The following is a 19994-nucleotide window of genomic DNA, read 5'->3' as shown; positions in this document are numbered from 1 at the left end:
TGCAAGTAAGTAGGTTATATATGTATATGTATAAGTATTGCACTCACTAAGCTTTAGCTTACCCTCTTGTTGTTTACATTTTTAGGTGCGAACGCGGAGAAAGGGAAAGGGGTTATTTACATTTATGATTAGTTAATACTAGTAGCTTCTAGGATATTGTATTGTATCTATATATTGGGTCTTGTACATTAGTTTAAGATTGAGAAAGATTAAGAGAAATATATGAATATCAATTTGTTTATCTTTCTCCACAATATATAAATGTATGTACAAGATATTACGAAAAATATACAAAATAACATCATACAACAATAGTAGGCACGAAAAACTCAACAGAGCATCATGGCATGGACCTGACTTGGAACCAAGCTGGGAAGCCAAAGGAATACAGGAATATGTCAAACTTGTACATAAAATTTACATTTTTATCTTCTCATTTTCCAAATTTTCCCTTTTCTGTAGTTAATTCGAGATTTTTGCGTTTAATACGTCGTATTTGCACTTAGTTCTTGATTTTGTTGTTCATGTAATTGCTTAGCTATTTTCAACTCTCTAGTCTCCTTTTCATTAGTTTTTTCCTGTTGGTTAACTCATATGTTTTAGGTCGTAATTTGTATATTTTTGCAATGTTCATAAGATAATAATATATGATAATGATAATTTTTCAAATTTGAAGGGGTTTTTATATTCCCTCCAAGATTGTAAAGATTATACATGTGTACATCATACATTAAAACTTGTATTTTTTGCAAATTAGATACCTATTAGTTAGTCGGTAAAAGGACCAACCACTAACATATGTGGGCAAATATTTTAGCTCAACAAGTATATAATTGGAAACGTAATAGTAAAATATCTTAGGAGAGTCGGGGGTAAAAGGTCGGAAACAGTCACGAGTAACCTGGTTAAGCCGGGTACATCTCGGTATAAATACTCGTCCTGTCTAGGGTAGCTTGATCAGTGAAAATCTAATCCGTTTAACAAGTATATAACATAATGATCAGGATTCTTCTGTTACCGCCCTGATCAGGGAGCAGACACATACATTAAAGCAACTTGAAGACACTTCAGCCAGCGTTTCCTTATACAAAAGAGATCCTTTACAACGTTGATACTCTTAACGATGTGAGAAATTATGATTAAGATCCTCTCAATTTAGTTTAATTTTCAACACGATGGATCACATCCCATGTTTTGTTAGAGTAAAATATAGGTCATTTCTTTGGGCATTTGCTTTGCATTTTCATTTATGCACGAGTTTGTTTGTATATGATCATTTTGTAAATAAAGAGTTACAGAGTACAATAAAATGGGGACGATTGTTGGAAATATTAGTGTAATGGAGTTTCCTTGAGACTGAATAATGGATGTCATTTGATGTTGTGATGCGGGTTAAGGGTGGAGAGGCACACGTTTGTATGAACTTATATGAATCTGGTTTCAAATATGGTGATAATTAAGGTTCATATTGTGAACCGGATGGATGTTATTAATGTTATTATGTGAACATGTATTTTAATTTAATGATCTGATATTGATGGGAAAATGGTCACAACGGGCAATCTACAAAACGGAAACAAACATCCGTTTGACAAGTATTTCCCGACCCATATGAACCTGTGAGAAAACTAACAAACAAGCTATATCAAATCCAACCCAAATCAGTCTCCAAATCTGTCCCAAATCAGCAAATACAAAATAATTGAGCACACACAATACACACGAGACTTTTTACGTGGAAAACCTCTCAAAATCGAGAGTAAAAACCACGGGACTCGTAAGCCACTTAAATTCCACTATCATCAACAAAGAGAGCAATACAATAATCCTTCTCTAGATCAACTAGAGGTATACAACATCATCATACTCTTGAACAACAATAATCAACAAGTATATGAAACAATTAAAGACAAAAGAAGAATTTCATCACCCAAAATTCTGCTACTGTTCGACCTGCTGTAACTCGAGCTACAGACCACTTGAGATGAATTCAACGGTTGAAAATGTTGGCACTGATGTCAGGAAGACACAGCCCAAAAATGAAGAAGATTCAACGGTCGGATCTCCGGGGATCGAAGGTTTTCTGGCCTGCTGTCACTGTAGACGGGAATTGGGGTTTCACACAATTTCTTGATCTATCTCTCTGCACTCTTTTGTGAATACAGCTGCACTGAAAGGACCGGTTATAGCCCAACAAGCACCAAACATATAAACCATGAGCTCCCACATTACTCTAAAACCAATTGGTAGTAGAGAGAGACACTCATGAGCTTATATATTGATCTTGACATTTATCCCCAACCAATGTGGGATTGGGTTTGCACCCAACAATCCTCCCCTCAAACCGAAGACCACATCACCAGGCCTCCCCTTCAACGATATTCCGCACATGATCCATTCATCTTATATCGCCGGCCATTACCCGCAACTCTCAACCTGACCAAGGCCAAATCAGGGAGATCTTTTGATATAAGGCACACACAATGATCCATTATCGTTGTCTAACTGGGGCGATTAATCCACATAATTCTAGGCTAACCCGCTCTGATACCACTGAAAGGACCGGTTATAGCCCAACAAGCACCAAACATATAAACCATGAGCTCCCACATTACTCTAAAACCAATTGGTAGTAGAGAGAGACACTCATGAGCTTATATATTGATCTTGACATTTATCCCCAACCAATGTGGGATTGGGTTTGCACCCAACATGCACAACTTCAAATTAAAGATGCCCTTTGATGGTTGACCAAGTCAAACAATCAATTGGGCTTAATTTGTTGGGCTTGGGCTAACCACATAATTGGAAACCAAATAAAAAACCCAACAAATCTCCCCCTTTCCAATTATGAGGAAGGGATCGCCATCCCGGCGATCGAGCAACATACCTTAAGCTTCTCACTTGCTAAAACCTTTGTGAACATGTCGGAACCATTATCATCGGTATGAACTTTATCAAGTTCAAACGAACCATCTTCAAGACGTTCTCTAATCCAATGATACCGCACATCTATATGTTTTGTCCGCTTATGATACATAGAATTTCTAGCCAAATGAATCGCACTCTCATTATCACAAAGAACCACATATCGTGATTGCTTGAACCCAAGATCTTGTAGAAACCTTTTCATCCACAATAGTTCTTTGCACGCTTCTGTTGCTGCCATATACTCAGCCTCGGTTGTAGACAATGCAACACACTTTTGTAACCTTGATTGCCATGAAACTGCTCCCCCTGCGAAAGTCATCAAATATCCAGAAGTGGATTTCATGTTATCTTTGTTTCCTGCCATATCTGAGTCTGTATAACCAACAAGCACCGGCTCTCCATTTCCGAATGTGATACCTAACTTTGAAGTACCTCGTAAGTATCTCATAATCCATTTAACCGCTTCCCAATGCTTCTTACCCGGATTTGACATAAACCGACTAACAACACTTACCGCATGAGCTATATCTGGCCTAGTACACACCATAGCATACATCAAGCTACCAACTGCTGACGCATATGGAACTATATCCATCTCCTCAACATCCTCCTTTGAAGTAGGACAATCTCTTTCTGTTAGCTTAAAGTTGTTTGTAAGAGGGGAACTAACCACTTTAGCATTCTTCATGTTGAATCTACTTAGCACCTTTTCAATGTATTGCTCTTGTGATATATGTAACGTCTTAGCACCTCTATCTCTAGAAATTCGAATGCCAAGAATCTGTTTTGCTGGCCCCAAGTCTTTCATAGCAAAAGACTTGCTCAATTCTCGCTTCAACTGCGCAATTCTTTTAATATTTTTACCAACAATTAACATATCATCAACGTATAACAACAATATGATGAAATCATCATCACCAAACCTCTGAAAGAAAATACAATGATCTGAAGTTGTCTTTCGGTAGCCTTGCTTTCCTATAACCGACTCAAACTTCTTATACCACTGTCTCGGTGCTTGCTTTAACCCATATAAACTTTTCTGAAGTCTACAAACATAATTTTCTTTACCCTTAACCCGAAAACCTTCAGGTTGCATCATGTAGATTTCCTTATCCAAATCACCGTGAAGAAAAGCAGTCTTGACATCCATCTGTTCAACCTCAAGATCAAGACTAGCAGCTAATCCAAGAACCACTCGAATAGATCCCATCTTCACAACCGGTGAGAAAATCTCATCAAAATCAATACCCTTTTTCTGGCTGAATCCTTTAACGACTAACCTAGCTTTGTACCTTGGTTGTGAAGTAAGCTCATCTGTCTTCACTTTGAATACCCATTTGTTTCTCAAAGCTCTCTTGCCTTTAGGTAACTTCACCAGCTCATAAGTATTGTTCTCATGCAAGGAATTCATCTCATCTTGCATAGCTTCACCCCACTCTTTCTTATGCTCATCTTTCATTGCTTCTGAATAACATTCTGGCTCTCCCCCGTCAGTAACTAATACATACTCATCAGCAGAATATCTAACAGAAGGATGACGGTCTCGGGTAGACCGCCTAAGTGGGACAAATGGGGGCACATCTGGTACTGGAATCTCTACCTGCTCCGGAGCATAATCATCATCAGTACCATGTTCATCATTATGAACATCATCTCCAACATGTTGTGGAGTAACTGGATCCAAATCAACAAGATCAGCACTAGTTTGAGGAACTGAATCTGTCTTCTCAACATCTTTTAACATCTGATCTTCTGTAAAAACAACATCTCGGCTTCGTACAAGTTTCTTCTGAACTGGATCATATAACCTGTACCCAAAATCATCTTCACCATAGCCGAGGAATACACATGGCTTAGTCTTCATATCAAGCTTTGACCTCTCATCTTTGGGAACATGAACAAAAGCTTTACATCCAAAAACTCGTAAATGACGGTAAGAAACATCTTTGCCGCTCCAAACCCTGTTAGGAACATCAAAATGCAAAGGAACACAAGGGGTTAGATTAATAATATGAACTGCCGTATTTAAAGCCTCACCCCAAAAGGAATCGGACAACCCTGCATGTGAAAGCAAACATCTAACTCTCTCAACCAAAGTTCTGTTCATCCTCTCTGCTAAGCCATTCAACTGAGGTGTCTTTGGTGGAGTCTTTTGATGTCGAATACCATTCTCCTTACAATAAGCATCAAATCTGCCAATGTATTCACCGCCATTATCAGTCCGAATACACTTGAGTTTCTTCCCCGTTTGCCTTTCAACTAGTGTATGAAATTCCTTAAACTTTTCAAATACTTGATCCTTTGACTTTAAGGTATAAACCCACACCTTCCTGGAATGATCATCGATGAATGTAACAAAGTAGGAACATCCACCAAGTGTCCTAGTTTTCATAGGCCCACAAACATCCGAATGAACTAGATCAAGTATGTTCTCCATTCGAAAAGGAGAATGACTCTTAAACGCAACTCTGGTCTGTTTCCCTGCCAAACAGTGAGAACACTTACTCAAATCAATACCACTAACACCCGACAACACATTCTTCTTGAACAAGATAGACATCCCCTTTTCACTCATGTGGCCAAGTCTTTTATGCCACAACTCAGTAGAATCAACATTGTCCACTGCGTTAACAATGTTCTGGATGATCTTCGGACGCGTGATGTATAATCTTGAGTCTTTCTTGCCTCTTCCCACTATCATAGAACCAAGAGTTAGTTTCCAAATACCATTACCAAAACCGTTATAATAACCATCATCATCAAGAATGCCTGTTGAAATAACATTAAGTCTCATATCCGGAACATGTTTTACATTATGCAAAACTAACTCCATTCCCGTGTCAAATTTCAAACAAACATCTCCAATACCAACGATCTTTGATAACCCGGCATTACCCATCCTAGCAAATCCATAGTCACCTGGAGTGTAAGATGAGAAGTGATCTCTACAAATTGCAACATGACATGTAGCACCACTATCAACAATCCAACTCGTGTCATCATGAGTAAGATTGATCATATCATAATCAATACAAACAAAGAACTCATCTGTGATAGCGTTAACTTCAACCTTATCATCATCACCACCATCACTTTTCTTTTGTTTATTCTTGTCATATGCCTTTTTCTTCTCATTCTTCAACTTTGGACAATACCACTTTGTGTGCCCCTTTTCATGACAATTATAACACTCAACGTTAGCAAATTTGCCTTTGCGTGAGCTGCTACGATGATTGCTTCTTTTACCCTGACCTCTACTATGACTTCTCCCCCGCGTTTCTGTGACCAAGATATCTGACTGTGAAGAGGAACCTTGTGACTTTCTTCTCATCTCTTCATTCAAAATACTACCCTTAGCCAATTCCATGGTGATAGTACCATTCGGTGCAGAGTTGGACAAAGATGTCCTAAAAGTCTCCCAAGAGTCCGGTAATGTACCAAGTAACCAGAGACCCTGAATCTCATCCTCAAACTTGATACCCATACCTGCAAGCTGATTTATAATACCCTGATATGCATTTAGGTGATCTGTAATAGGAGTCCCATCATGATACTTCAAAGCCATCATCTGCTTAATTAAGAACAACTTGTTATTCCCAGTCTTTCGTTCATATAACTGCTCAAGCTTTTTCCATAAGGCTTTAGCATCAGTCTCCCCAGTAATATGATTCACAACATTATCATCAACCCACTGCCGAATATACCCACATACTTGTCTATGCAAAATTTTCCATTGAGCATCAGATTTTTCCTCAGGTTTATCCTCAGTAAAAACAGGCAAATAATAATCTTTCACATAAAGAAGATCCTCCATTTTACCTTTCCAAACATGATAATTTGAACCATTTAAACTAATCATTTTACTTGTATTAGCTTCCATCTTTCACACAAGTCAAATCAAATAACCTAGCTCTGATACCAATTTGATGGGAAAATGGTCACAACGGGCAATCTACAAAACGGAAACAAACATCCGTTTGACAAGTATTTCCCGACCCATATGAACCTGTGAGAAAACTAACAAACAAGCTATATCAAATCCAACCCAAATCAGTCTCCAAATCTGTCCCAAATCAGCAAATACAAAATAATTGAGCACACACAATACACACGAGACTTTTTACGTGGAAAACCTCTCAAAATCGAGAGTAAAAACCACGGGACTCGTAAGCCACTTAAATTCCACTATCATCAACAAAGAGAGCAATACAATAATCCTTCTCTAGATCAACTAGAGGTATACAACATCATCATACTCTTGAACAACAATAATCAACAAGTATATGAAACAATTAAAGACAAAAGAAGAATTTCATCACCCAAAATTCTGCTACTGTTCGACCTGCTGTAACCCGAGCTACAGACCACTTGAGATGAATTCAACGGTTGAAAATGTTGGCACTGATGTCAGGAAGACACAGCCCAAAAATGAAGAAGATTCAACGGTCGGATCTCCGGGGATCGAAGGTTTTCTGGCCTGCTGTCACTGTAGACGGGAATTGGGGTTTCACACAATTTCTTGATCTATCTCTCTGCACTCTTTTGTGAATACAGCTGCACAACTTCAAATTAAAGATGCCCTTTGATGGTTGACCAAGTCAAACAATCAATTGGGCTTAATTTGTTGGGCTTGGGCTAACCACATAATTGGAAACCAAATAAAAAACCCAACAGATATAAATACATCAAAAAAGAAATCTGCTTAGCCCATTACATTATGTTAGTTCATAGCAAAAAATAGTTATGCTAGAAAAAAAAAATAATGAGATTATAGGGATCATTCTACCTATTAATCTAGCTTTCATTGATGCTACCAAAAGAAACAGGATCTGAGTCTCCGTTTTCTTGCTTTCCTAATTTAGCTTTTTGATAAGAATCCTACAACACCTCAAATGGTGGAGTCTTGAGTTCTTCCATGTTCATTTTTCTTGATAATTTTGTATAAATGCATAAGATCAATGCACAGAACACCAAATCAACAATTAACCAAATAATAGAAATTTCTTGATTATTACAATTGAACCAATAGAAACACAAAAGAGACCAGCACACAAGATTGAACCCAATAAGGATTGCAATCTAGCACAATTACAATGATGAACACTTGAACAATTGAGATTGAGATAACAAGACAGATCAACAGATCGATGAAGATGATAATGGTGTGAATGAGATGAGCGTGTGATGTTGTGTACTAGGGGTGTTCATCGGTTCGGTTTTCGGTTTGTTCGGTGTTTTCAGTTCTGTGTATTCGGTTTTGAAATTTTTTTGGGCAAAACCGAAAACCGAACCGAAAACCGAATTCAAAGTTGAAACCGAACCGAACCGAAAACCGAATTCGAATTCGGATTCGTTTCGGTTTTCGGTTAAAACCAAATATTATGAAAAATTTGAGAACGATGATACTTTAATTTTGGCATTACTAATGTCTTAGTTATTTACAACCTAAAACAATGACATACTATTAAATTATCAAGAATTCGATGATTTAATAATATTTACAGCTTAATTTTGGCGTTTACTGCTTCTATTATTAAGAAGAAGAACATAATAATTTGAGTAACATAATTATAATATGAGCTACCAAATCGTCATATTGATGAGAAACTATTTTATTGATCAGATCCCAAATTATAATGACATTAAAACATAGATATACAAATTAAATATATAAAAATTTTGAATTCGGCTTTGAATTCGGTTTTCGGTTAAACCGAATTCAGAATTTTTAAAACCGAACACCGAACCGAAAACCGAATTCAAATTCGGTTTCGGTTTTGACTCGATCCGAAAACCGTTTTTCAAATTCGGTTTGGTTTTTTCCGGTTTGGTTTCGGTTTGGTGTTCGGGTTAAATGGTTTCAAACCAAATACTGACCACCCCTATTGTGTACTGCAACAGAAACCCTGGCATGCCCTATATCCACAATGCCAGCTAACATCCTTGAGGATCTAGAATTTGAATCTTTAGCCCTTCTTAAACTCCAGACTTCAACAAAGGGCACCAAACACTTGTTTATTTCAATAAAGACACAAACTACAAATTAAATAGAAAATATATAAATAAGAAAAATAGAAATAAAGATAAGATTGTAAAATAGATGTAATTTTAACACCCTCCCTCACTCTTATCCTTGTACACATTGATAACGCCCAACTGTTCACTCAAAAATTTATGTTGAGTTTTATTTAAGGCTCTTGTAAAGATGTCTGCTACTTGTTTAGTAGTATCTATACTTGTTTAGTAGTATCTATATACTCAGCTTTGATAATGTATGCCATACATTTTTCTCTAACAATATGAACATCAATTTCAAAGTGTTTGGACTTTTCATGAAACACAGGATTAGCAGCCATAAGAAGAGCTGACTTATTACCACAAAAAAATTTAACAGGTAGCATAGTGTTTATTTTAAGATCAGATAGCAGTTTCACAACCCATAAAATTTCACAGGTTGTCAAAGCTAAGAATCTATATTCAGACTCAGTTGAAGACCTTGAGACTGTTGGTTGTTTCTTACTTTTCTAGCTAATCAATGACCCTCACAAATATAGACAATAACCAAGCCCAAACATTTTCCCCAGTCACCATCATAATAGGCAATAAGATTTAACATACCAGATTGTTTTGTAATGTGAATGCCAGCACCTGGACTGCCTTTTAGATATCTCAGCACTCTAAAAGCAGCTTTAGCATGAGATTCAATGGAAGCATGCATGTACTGACTAAGACATTGAACAGAATAACACATGTCTGGTCTGGTCTAGTCAGGGTCAAGTAGATTAACTTTCCTATTAATTTCAGATATTCAGAAATGTCACCAAGCCTCTTATCATTTTCAGATTCATCAGAGGCAAGAACAAAATTAGGTTCCAAAGGTGTAGCCATAGGCTTGGAACCCAGCATGCCAAATTCACTTAAAAACTCAAGACAGTATTTTCTTTGATTTAAGAACAAGCCATCTTTGGTTTTAACCAACTCAATACCAAGAAAATATTTCAAATCTCCTAAATCTTTTATTTTAAATTTAGACTTAAGAAAAGTCTTAACTTTATCAATCTCATAGTTATTGTTCCAAGTAGTAATAATATCATCAACATACACAAGTGATGTTATAAATATATCATTTTTTGAGAAAGTATAAAGGGAATAATCATTTGCACTCTGCACAAAACCATACTCAATTAGAAAACATGTCAACTTTTCATTCCATTGCCTTGATACTTGTTTTAGACCATACAATGACTTGGTTAACTTACACACTCTATTATCGGATTTATCAAAGTAACCATGAGGTAAGGTTATGTAAACATCTTCAACAAGATCACCATCATTATCAATATCAAGTTGAAACATAGACCACTCATTTTTCACAACTAAACTTAGAATACATCTAATGTGACCATTTTAACAACAGGAGAAAAGGTCTCTTCATAGTCAATACCCTCCCTTTGGCTGTACCCCTTTGCAACTAACTTGGCTTTATATCTTTCTATTTCACCATTTGAGTTATATTTTATTTTATAAATCCACTTACACCCAATGGGTTTTCTTCCAGGAGGAAGTTCAGAGATAACCCAAATATTATTTCTGTTTAATGCCTCCATCTCATCATACATGGCATTAACCCAACATTCATGTTGAGAAGCTTCGTAATAAGAAGAGGGTTGTGGTCCAGCAGTTGGTAGCCTGCCTCCTTTAGGGGAGGTCAGGAGTTCGACCCCCGTTGGCTACATATTAAAAACACAATTTCATCCCTGCCAAGAAGTATCCACCTATGGCACATTTTCCATATCGTTTGGGGGGGGGGGGGGGGGGGGGTAAAGGGGAGGGGGTTTTACTTGACCGTGCCCTTGAATCGGTTTCAAGGTTTCCTCTTGGGCAGCGATGGGGGCAGGGTTATTATCACTGCATCGGCATAGTCGAAACGGGAGATGATCGCAACGGTGGTTTAGTCCTCCTCGGATGATCCCAATCGCTGTCCAAAAAAAAAAAATATAAAAATAAGAAGAGGGTTCAAAAGATTTATCAAAATTAGAAACAAAACTCTTAGCAACAGAATCCAGGTTATTATAGCATACATAATTGCTCAAAAGATACAGACACTTAAAAGAAGCATAGTTATTTTGAGGATAATTGAATTTAGTTTTAACTTCAAAGTCTTTAATTTTAGCTGGAAAGGTTCTAGACCTCTCTGACCTTCTTAGGGTTCCTCATCATTGACACTATCAGTATGTTCATTAAAATTACCACCAGTAATGCCCTCAGGTATAGAAGTTTCTTCTTCTTGTGCAGAGGTGGTATCACTACCTCCAGATGAAGACTCTTCATGGTTGATGTGATCACTATCACTGCTTCTAGATGAGGAGTCTTCATGGCTGCTGTGATCAGTGCCATCTCCTGCACCATCATTTGTTCTCTCATCATCATTGGGGTTTACAGACTTGTAGTTTTCAGAAAAAAAATCTCAAAAAAATTAGGTGATTCAAAACATTTTGACTCTCAGTGGTACTTTGACCTTTAGACTTTAAAATGAAGAGGGAAAATAGTTTTATAAAATTTGACATCCTTGGAAAACAAAATACTATTTGACTCTAAGTTAAGCATCTTGTAACCCTTTTTAAAATTTGAATAACCAATCAAAACACATTTTTCAGACCCTTTTTCAAACTTATCACTACTATTTAAAACAGTTGCAAAACAAATACATCCAAAAGCCTTTAAATGAGAGAAACTTGGTTTTTCCATATATAACTTCAAAAGGAGATTTGCCACCTAGAACAGATGAGGGAAGCCTGTTGATTAAATAAGCAACTATTAAAATACACTCAGTCCAAAGATTAAGAGAAATGCCACTTTAAAACAGTACAGCCCTAGCAACATTAAGTAAATGTCTATGCTTTCTCTTAGCAATGCCATTTTGCTGAGGAGTATAAGCACAAGTGGTTTGATTGACAATCCCTTTGTTTTTACAAAACAAGTCAAACTTGCTATTTACAAATCCAATCTCATTATCAGACCTTATTATCTTAACATATTTATCAGATAAATTTAAAAGCAAGTTAGAAAACATTTCAAACATATCAAACACATCACTTTTGAACTTAAGTCGATAAACCCACACAGCTCTAGAGAAGTCATCCACCACAGTGAGAAAATACTTATACACATCTCTAGAAGTGATCTTATATGGACCCCACAACTCCAAATGTATTAGGTCACCTAAAGCAGTGGATTTGTGATCACTTAAGGGAAAAGGCTCCCTAGTTTTCTTTGCCTTATGGCAAGTATCACAAATGTGATCATTAGAATCACCACTCCACTCTAGATCATGTTTTAACAGATTAAGAACTCGCTTAATAGGATGTCCAAGCCTGCAGTGCCACAGATTAAAAGACACATAGCACTTAGTCACACAGTTGGAATAATCACCTTCAAACACATCAAACAAGTATAATCCATTCTTTACACTACCAGTCCCTACAATCCTCTTTTCCAATAAGTCATGAATGTAGCATTTAGAGTCATTAAAACCAACAAATATTCTTTTATTTTTTGAAAGCTGATGAACAGAAGGAAGATTAACACGGTATCCAAGAACAACCAACACATTTGATAAGGTATTGTTATCATTTAGAGTTAAATCACCAATCTTGGTAATCAAAGCTTGAGTACCATTAGGATGACCAACAATCATTCCTAAGCTTGAAACATCAAAAACATTTTTCATGTTAGACACACTACCAGTCATATGTTAAGTTGCCCCAGAATGAATGATCCAACCAACACACTCATTAAGATTGTTAGCAGAGCTGTTGGATTTAAAAAAACTTTCAAAGTTTTTATTAAAAATAACATTCATATTTTTAAAAGTACCTGCAACATTAGCTTGGGCACTTCCAGTGACAGATGTATCATTGATCAAGCTCATAAGCTTGTTATTTTGATCAGAGGTAAAGGCTGATCCCTGGTTATTAGAAGTAGACACAACATTGTTACTAGTAACATTCCTATTTGTATTATTATTATTTCTTTTAACCCAACCAGAAGGATAACCCACAATTTCATAACACCTATCAATAGTATGTCATGTCATATTACACTTAGTGCACTTCAGGTTGGTGTTAGGACCTCTACCAAATTTCTTTTTGTTGTCAAAAGTTTTTTACACAAGAAAAGCAGACTGTTGTGACTTTAAAGCACTACCAGAAGAGGAAACAGAAGAAGAATTTATGTGAGATTCTTCTCTAAACGCAATAGAAAAAGTAGTTTGAACAAAGGAAAGGGTCTCTTTGGTCAAAATATTGCTCCTAACAGCTTGATAACAATCATCCAGGCCCATTAAGAATTGCATAAGTTTAATTAAATCATTATGACTTTTAAACTCAGTATTAGCACAACCACAAGAAGGCAATTTAACAAGAGCATCAAACTGTTTCCATAAAGCATTTAACTTATGATAGTAGTCAGATAATGAATCACCATTTTGAGAAATTGTATTAATCTTTTTGTGCAAATTAAAAGTGATTGACTCATCTATCTTGTCATAAGTTTCTTTTAACTCATCCCATACAGTTTTAGCAAATTTAGAAAAAACTTGACTAATGGAATTAAGAATCCAAGAAAGAACCACATAATTGCATCTATCCCATTTAAGGCAAGAATCTCATCGGTAGTACTTTTAATTTCGGACCCATCAATAAAACCAGATTTATTTTTAGTTTGTAGAGCTAATAGCATAGCTCTACTCCAGACATTGTAATTTTCTGTTCCTTCTAATTTCAAGGAAATAAGGGCAGTAATACTAGTATCACTGCTATGCAAGTAAAGTGGATTACTAAAATCAAGATCACTCACTTGAGTGACCTTGGTTCCATTTCCTTCAAAATCATCATCAGCCATAGAAAATTAACCATGACAACAGGAAACAAATTCAAGAACCAGAAAGCAAACACAAAACAACTTCAAGTAATGAGCAAAAAAGCAACAAGGCAGATAGCACAGAGAATACCTAATATCACAGCACATGTGTAACAACCCGAGTTTTTCCGTTAAAACTTTCGTTAAATACTTGACGATTGTTAGTTAAATCATACAATTTTCATACGCCAATTTTTTTTTCCAGAATAGTTAACAGTGGCTACGTGAAACTTTTTCGTATTTAAAGTAATTAAATGCGTACTTAATCCTTAGTGGATTACTTGAATTAATATGTTATATTAATTAGTGAACTTAATTCGGCTGACGAATTAAACTAGAAACGATACGATTAAAGTTAATCGCCTAGAAAACTTTTCAGTTAACGGAACTCAGAAAAACGATAGAATAATTATTCTTAATAATTATTGAACTTATGAAAGAAATTTAATTTATTATTTACTTAATGAATTAAACACGGTGATTTTGTTTCAACGACTAGTTAACGTTCCGGAGATTCGGTACGGTTAATGGCACTCGAAACGAACCACGCGCGAACGAGCTTTTACACAAAACGAGCCCGAGACCCGAGCCCGAGGCCACATGGACATGACCTCATACCTCATCATCCTTGGTCCCATGAGTAGCCAATGCATATTGACTATTAGTTTAGGCTCATGTTTGTTGACTTTTGGTTGTTTAGGACACTAACTATATTCTCTTAATTTCTAAGTAACAAGAGAACATGTCCCATTCTTTTTTCTATCATTTTTGCTCCATGATTGCAGCCCCATACACACCAAATAATCCCATACCTTCATCCCTACAATTCTCCATCAAGTTTTGATCTCTTGTTTTTGCTTCTTTGATCAATATTGTTGCTTGCATCGTTCTCTACGCGTTTGTATAAACGATTTTGTGATCAAAGGTATAAACACATAAACTCTAATCTCTAAAATCAGATTGTTATTAAGGTTTCATGGATTAGGTTGTCTATTGCTCAAGTCTTGATGTTTGATGAATACTAGATGCGATAAATTGCTCGTCTTGATTGTTTTATGCGAAAACCGAATTTGTATTTGATGTGTACAGTAATTTTAAATTTTCAATTGTATGATATTATATTATAATTAGATTCCTTGCGAAAAACTATTGATTTTAGGCTTTGGATTCGCTTGATTTCATTTCCGGATGATCAAGTTATGGCCAATTGAAATTAACGTTGTGTTTTTGTGATTGATCAGAAATCTGGGTTTGATAGACCACGAATTGGATTGTGAAATTTATACCATTGGATAGGTAATTTAAAAACACTCAGTTTACACTAGGATATCATGTCATTTTCTTATGTAAAACCCGAGATATGCTTGAATTAGTGTAAAAGTAGTTTTATACAGCACTTGCATGAAAACGAACTTGTATGATAAAATGTGTTAGCTTTTGTGATTAAAGCTTTGCATATTTGAAATCTACACAAAATTTACTTCATCTTTCATGTAGATATCATAGGCTAATTATATCTAGATCTTCGGCTAATCGCGTGCAAATGTGACTAGCGAAACTAGAATCGAATCTGTAATTTGTTCTCTTTTTTATACTCTGTGGATTGTGTTTATTGAATGAGCATGTAAGCTTCTGGAATATGAATTTTAACATGATATGTGACTTACTGTTAGTTTATGTCAATCTCTAAAACCTTATGCATTGGGCACAATAGGGCCATACTTTATGTAAATTCTGATTTGAGCTGAAAAACTGAATGTTCAATTTGCATGAATAAACTGTACAAATTGGCTAAACCAAAATTGCTCGATTTTTGATATGTGTTATTTTAACTTGTTTTTGAACTATGTCCACTGGTCTTGTATCGATTGCATGTTCCTAACTCCGGTTATAGCTAAAACTAAATCAGTGACCGGTCAGAAACTGACTTGGTGAACCCCAAATGTACCCCTTCTGATTCCTGACTTTTAATTATCGTATGAGACCCTGGCCGGACTTTTTGGAATAAATTTTGAGTATACTTATGATCTGGAGTTTTCCATGTTTACTTGAATTTTTTACTATGAGATAATATGCTAAGTTTGCTACATGTACATGAACTTTGTGCACAACGATAAACTGAAATTGTGAAATTGACCAATTATGATCTAAAACGTGTTGTTTGACTTAGGTTTGATATGTTGACCAATATTTGACATGAACCTACTGATGTTGACTTTAATTGACTATTTTGACCAAGTTTGACTTTCGGTTTGACTTCGGTTGACTTTGTTTGACTTGCATGAATTAGTTGACTGTATGTTGACTTCTACTTTGAAACGCGTCGATTCGAGCAATAAGACAACTCATACTATGAAACCACACTTGTTTAAGACATATTTATTGACCAACCTAAATACATATACTTAGGTTGCATTACTCGGCTATAAACCGTACAAGTAAATTGTCCACTTTTCAATCCGAGCTTTATTCAAATGTGAGTCTACAGTCCCGCTTTTTACATGTTTTCAGGGATGAGAATACACGCTGTTATACTTATATTATCAAATGATTTTTGTATTGACACGAGTACTATATCTACATATTGAGTTTGTACACAAAGCCTCTAGCTTGAATACTTAAATACCATCGGTGTAGGCACAATTTAGATGGACGGATCCGTTAGGTTGACAACCTCACCCGCTATAAAAACTGTGGTGCATTTACTTTGAACATAATACATTCGTACAAGTGTAAAATATTTTTATGAGGTAAAGGCAGGTATAGTGGATTCTATACTTGGGTCATTGCTAGTATTCAGGTGCTCATAGATTATGCAAACGTTTCGCAACTTGGAGTTGTACTTGTAAAATCTCGTGGTCAAGGAAACTAAACTATATTTCTGATAACTGTTTTTCAGATACTATACAACGTTATTTAAAATTGTGGTTTACGAACAAATGAGATAAAACTTGACATGGTATTATCTACGAATATTTGAAACTTGACATGGTATTGTCTACAAATGATTGAAACTTGACCTGGTAATGTCAACAAACTTTTAAAATGGGACACGGAGTTGTCTAACTTTTAACATTGAACCTTGGTGGTCTTCCACTAATAACCGTTTTCGAAATGTATTTCTTAAACATACTGTATTGTTTACCTAAAACCTGTAGATTCACTCAACATTGTTGTTGATCCGTTTTGCGTATTTTATTCTCAGGTATTAATTGCTTCCGCTGTAGAATATTGTTGTTACGTAGAAGTCAAGCCAAGCACTGGGACCAGAGTTAACATTCCGTTAAAGGGATTTTTGACGGGGTGTTAAAGATGGTATCAGAGCTTTGGCTATAGGGAACTAGGATACATTAGTGTGTCTAATCGTAGGGCGCATTAGTGAAGTCTAGTCTATAGCCGTGTGTCTTGGATGACTTTTGTACACCATACATGTACAATTTGCTTCACAATACGACATGTAGGGCTACACATTACATCACGTACATATACACCCTATACCCATATGATATGGACTTGAACTAAACGTTATACTACGAATCACATACGTACACGCGACGCGAGATTTAACTAAATTAAGTTGATTACGCCATCTTGAACTTATGAAGTTATGTCGAATGGAAATGTGAGATAGCGTAATGTAATGACCGGGATTACATTACGGTAACTCATATAGAAGTTCCGACATCGCAAAATAAGGAATTGGGAGCGAGTCAAGTAGGTTACTTGGATAAATACCGTTTAGAACATAAACCGTTTAATTTCAAATATGAGTAGAAATTTACACTATACGATTTAATTGTTATTATAACCTATAAGGAGCGTGTAATCACGTTACAATTCGTCACTACCCGACACTGTCCGTCACCCCTGATTTCTACTTGGCACTATGAAGACACTGCCTGGACATACTCATCATCTTATACCACTACTCCTTGCTATTTATCATTGGTTACTACTACTCAACGCCGCCTCTCACCACTAGTCGCGACCGATCACTACTTCTCACTGCTTATCATTTTTGATCCACCGACATCTTACTGCAATTATTGTACCAATTACATATAGGCTAATCCTGTCGCTATCATACTTATTATATTAGATTTTGTCTGATATATTTCCTAAATTTCCTCCGTAAATTACGAAAATCTTTTTGCTATATACACGTATTCAAGGAGACAAACATAGCATCCAACACTCAATTCATATCAAACCCTATTCCAAACACATAATATGGATTTCTCATCTGATTCCTCGAGCTCCATGGACAGCGTAACCGGAACGAACGAACCTATTATCCATCATCTTTTCTGGATGAATTGGGGGTGTGTTCGTAGTCGACTTAATCAATGGAGGCGAGAAGAAGGCGATCCCTTCCACCAACCGAATTCACCTCTTGGTGAAGAACCTGAAGCACTTACCGGCGAACCAATCCGGAACACCATTTTCACCCTCATTTCTAGGATATCCAGCCACGAATATCTAATATCCAGAATTCTAGATCTTATTCATCCACTTGTCCGAACCGCCAATCATCCCGGAATAGTAGAAGAAGTCAACTAGCTTCGCGCTCGAGTAGTGGCTCTGGAGAATATGGTGCGAAATCTAAGAGCATCAGCAGTACCAGCAGTATAGCCGGCACCACCAGTACCATCAACATCACCACCAACAGCATCAGCTTCACCAACAACAACATCCGCATCCCACACCTCAACATCACACTCGGTACTTCGGATATCAACATCATATACCCCATAGATACCAAGAAATATTAGTAATTGTGAGTTAAGATGTATTGACTCATTCTTCCTGGAAAAAAAAATTATATATGTATACTTTATATATATATGGTTTGGAACAATAATAAATCTTTTCGTACTAAACTATTACGTGTGAATCTTAACTAGTATGTACTACTTGGTTAAATCATATCCCTAATATGCTATGATGTACATCCTTCGTTAATGACTTAACAATCATTAATCACTGCTTCAGCACAATAAACTCCATTTCATAATAAACTAAGTGTATTATTCAAATACATGTTTGATTTTTCACTTCTATTTTCGATGTACTCGAAACTTTCTATAAAACATTATTCGTGCCTTGTAAATTTCACAAGAACTTCACGAGCATCAATATCATATACCGAGGTATATCAATAAACAATGAACGATGAAGTATTGATTCATAACTTCATTAGCGAAATATTTCGCGACAATTATGAAATCTCTAAGGTTTTGGAGATTATCTTCAACCGTAAATCAAATGAGTTTAATATTATATTAACTCATTAAATCCATGATTACATCTGAAGAATATATACGAATATTGTGATGACCCGGAAATTTCTGACCAAATTTAAACTTAATCTTTAACGTTTTCGACACGATAAGCAAAACCTATGAAATTGAATCTCAAAATTTTGAACTATTCAATTACCCTTCGGTTGTTCTCAACGTTTCGCGAACCATTATATGTAAATAGATACATATATATACTATAACTTGAAAACGTAACAAAGTTTTAATTGCATGATACCGTACATTAAACTTATTGGTTTATATATCTATTTGAATATATATGATTTCAAGTTATTTATTAAACAATAATAACATTCGATTATTGGTTCGATTGATACTTAGATAAGTTAACTAAAACGTTTAAGATGAACCAGTAAAACACTAATTTGTTACAGTATTTTCAAATTGCTACAGTACCCAAAATGCTACAGTGTTTTCAAAAATCACTATTTGCTACAGTAAAAATTGACTTTGCTACAGTAACTTTGCTACAGTAAAACACTATTTCAAAATAAATAAATAAAATATATATATGTATATGTATATACTGCGAGACGATGATTTATAAAAGCAAATGACCACGATACTTAAATGTATAAGTTATATTTCATAGAATATAATTTAGTGAAGAATAAGCCTAATTATTGACAAAGGTATAGGTGGTAAAACGTAAAATGCTAGTTTTCTCAGTGTACGAAACCACATTTGAAAAATCGGAACCGGGACTTAAACCGGACGTCAACGTACAAAATAACGGAAATAAATTTACGAGTCAACTATGCACGTAAATATAATATAATATTTATTTAATTAATTTAAATTATATATATTAATTATAATTAA

The 19994-nt window shown here is 35.6% G+C and overlaps 1 protein-coding gene and 1 long non-coding RNA gene across 3 annotated transcripts in view; both read right to left on the bottom strand.

The window, feature by feature from the left end:
• The window catches only part of LOC139844255 (uncharacterized), a 20546-nt gene extending 12448 nt beyond the window's left edge, over positions 1-8098 (bottom strand). For both annotated transcript variants that reach the window (XR_011757890.1, XR_011757889.1), the window contains exon 1: positions 7718-8098. This is a non-coding gene — a long non-coding RNA (uncharacterized lncRNA). The remainder of the gene's footprint in view (positions 1-7717) is intronic.
• Positions 8099-11134: 3036 nt separating this feature from the next.
• On the bottom strand, positions 11135-13833 carry LOC139842068 (uncharacterized). Its single transcript, XM_071832245.1, has 5 exons — positions 13625-13833; positions 13101-13532; positions 12808-13004; positions 11801-12630; positions 11135-11374 (listed from the first exon to the last, which is right to left on the bottom strand). The coding sequence occupies exons 1-5, from the start codon at positions 13831-13833 to the stop codon at positions 11135-11137; spliced, it is 1908 nt and encodes a 635-aa protein (XP_071688346.1).
• Positions 13834-19994: the final 6161 nt, after the last annotated feature.

This window comes from Rutidosis leptorrhynchoides, chromosome 4, assembly GCF_046630445.1.
Source record: "Rutidosis leptorrhynchoides isolate AG116_Rl617_1_P2 chromosome 4, CSIRO_AGI_Rlap_v1, whole genome shotgun sequence".
Lineage (NCBI taxonomy): Eukaryota > Viridiplantae > Streptophyta > Magnoliopsida > Asterales > Asteraceae > Rutidosis > Rutidosis leptorrhynchoides.
Note: the sequence above shows the minus strand (reverse complement) of the source record. Positions and strands in the feature narration are given on the sequence as shown.

What these genes read in the sequence shown, in the direction of transcription:
- LOC139842068 (XM_071832245.1), bottom strand. Translation starts at nt 13,833, where the DNA reads ATGGCTGATGATGATTTTGAAGGAAATGGAACCAAGGTCACTCAAGTG. An exon ending in CAACAGTCTGCTTTTCTTGT is followed by an intron (nt 13,005 to 13,100) that starts GTAAAAAACTTT and finishes TACTATTGATAG; the next exon opens with GTGTTATGAAATTGTGGGTT. An exon ending in TACTTAATGTTGCTAGGGCT is followed by an intron (nt 11,375 to 11,800) that starts GTACTGTTTTAA and finishes GAAAACTACAAG; the next exon opens with TCTGTAAACCCCAATGATGA.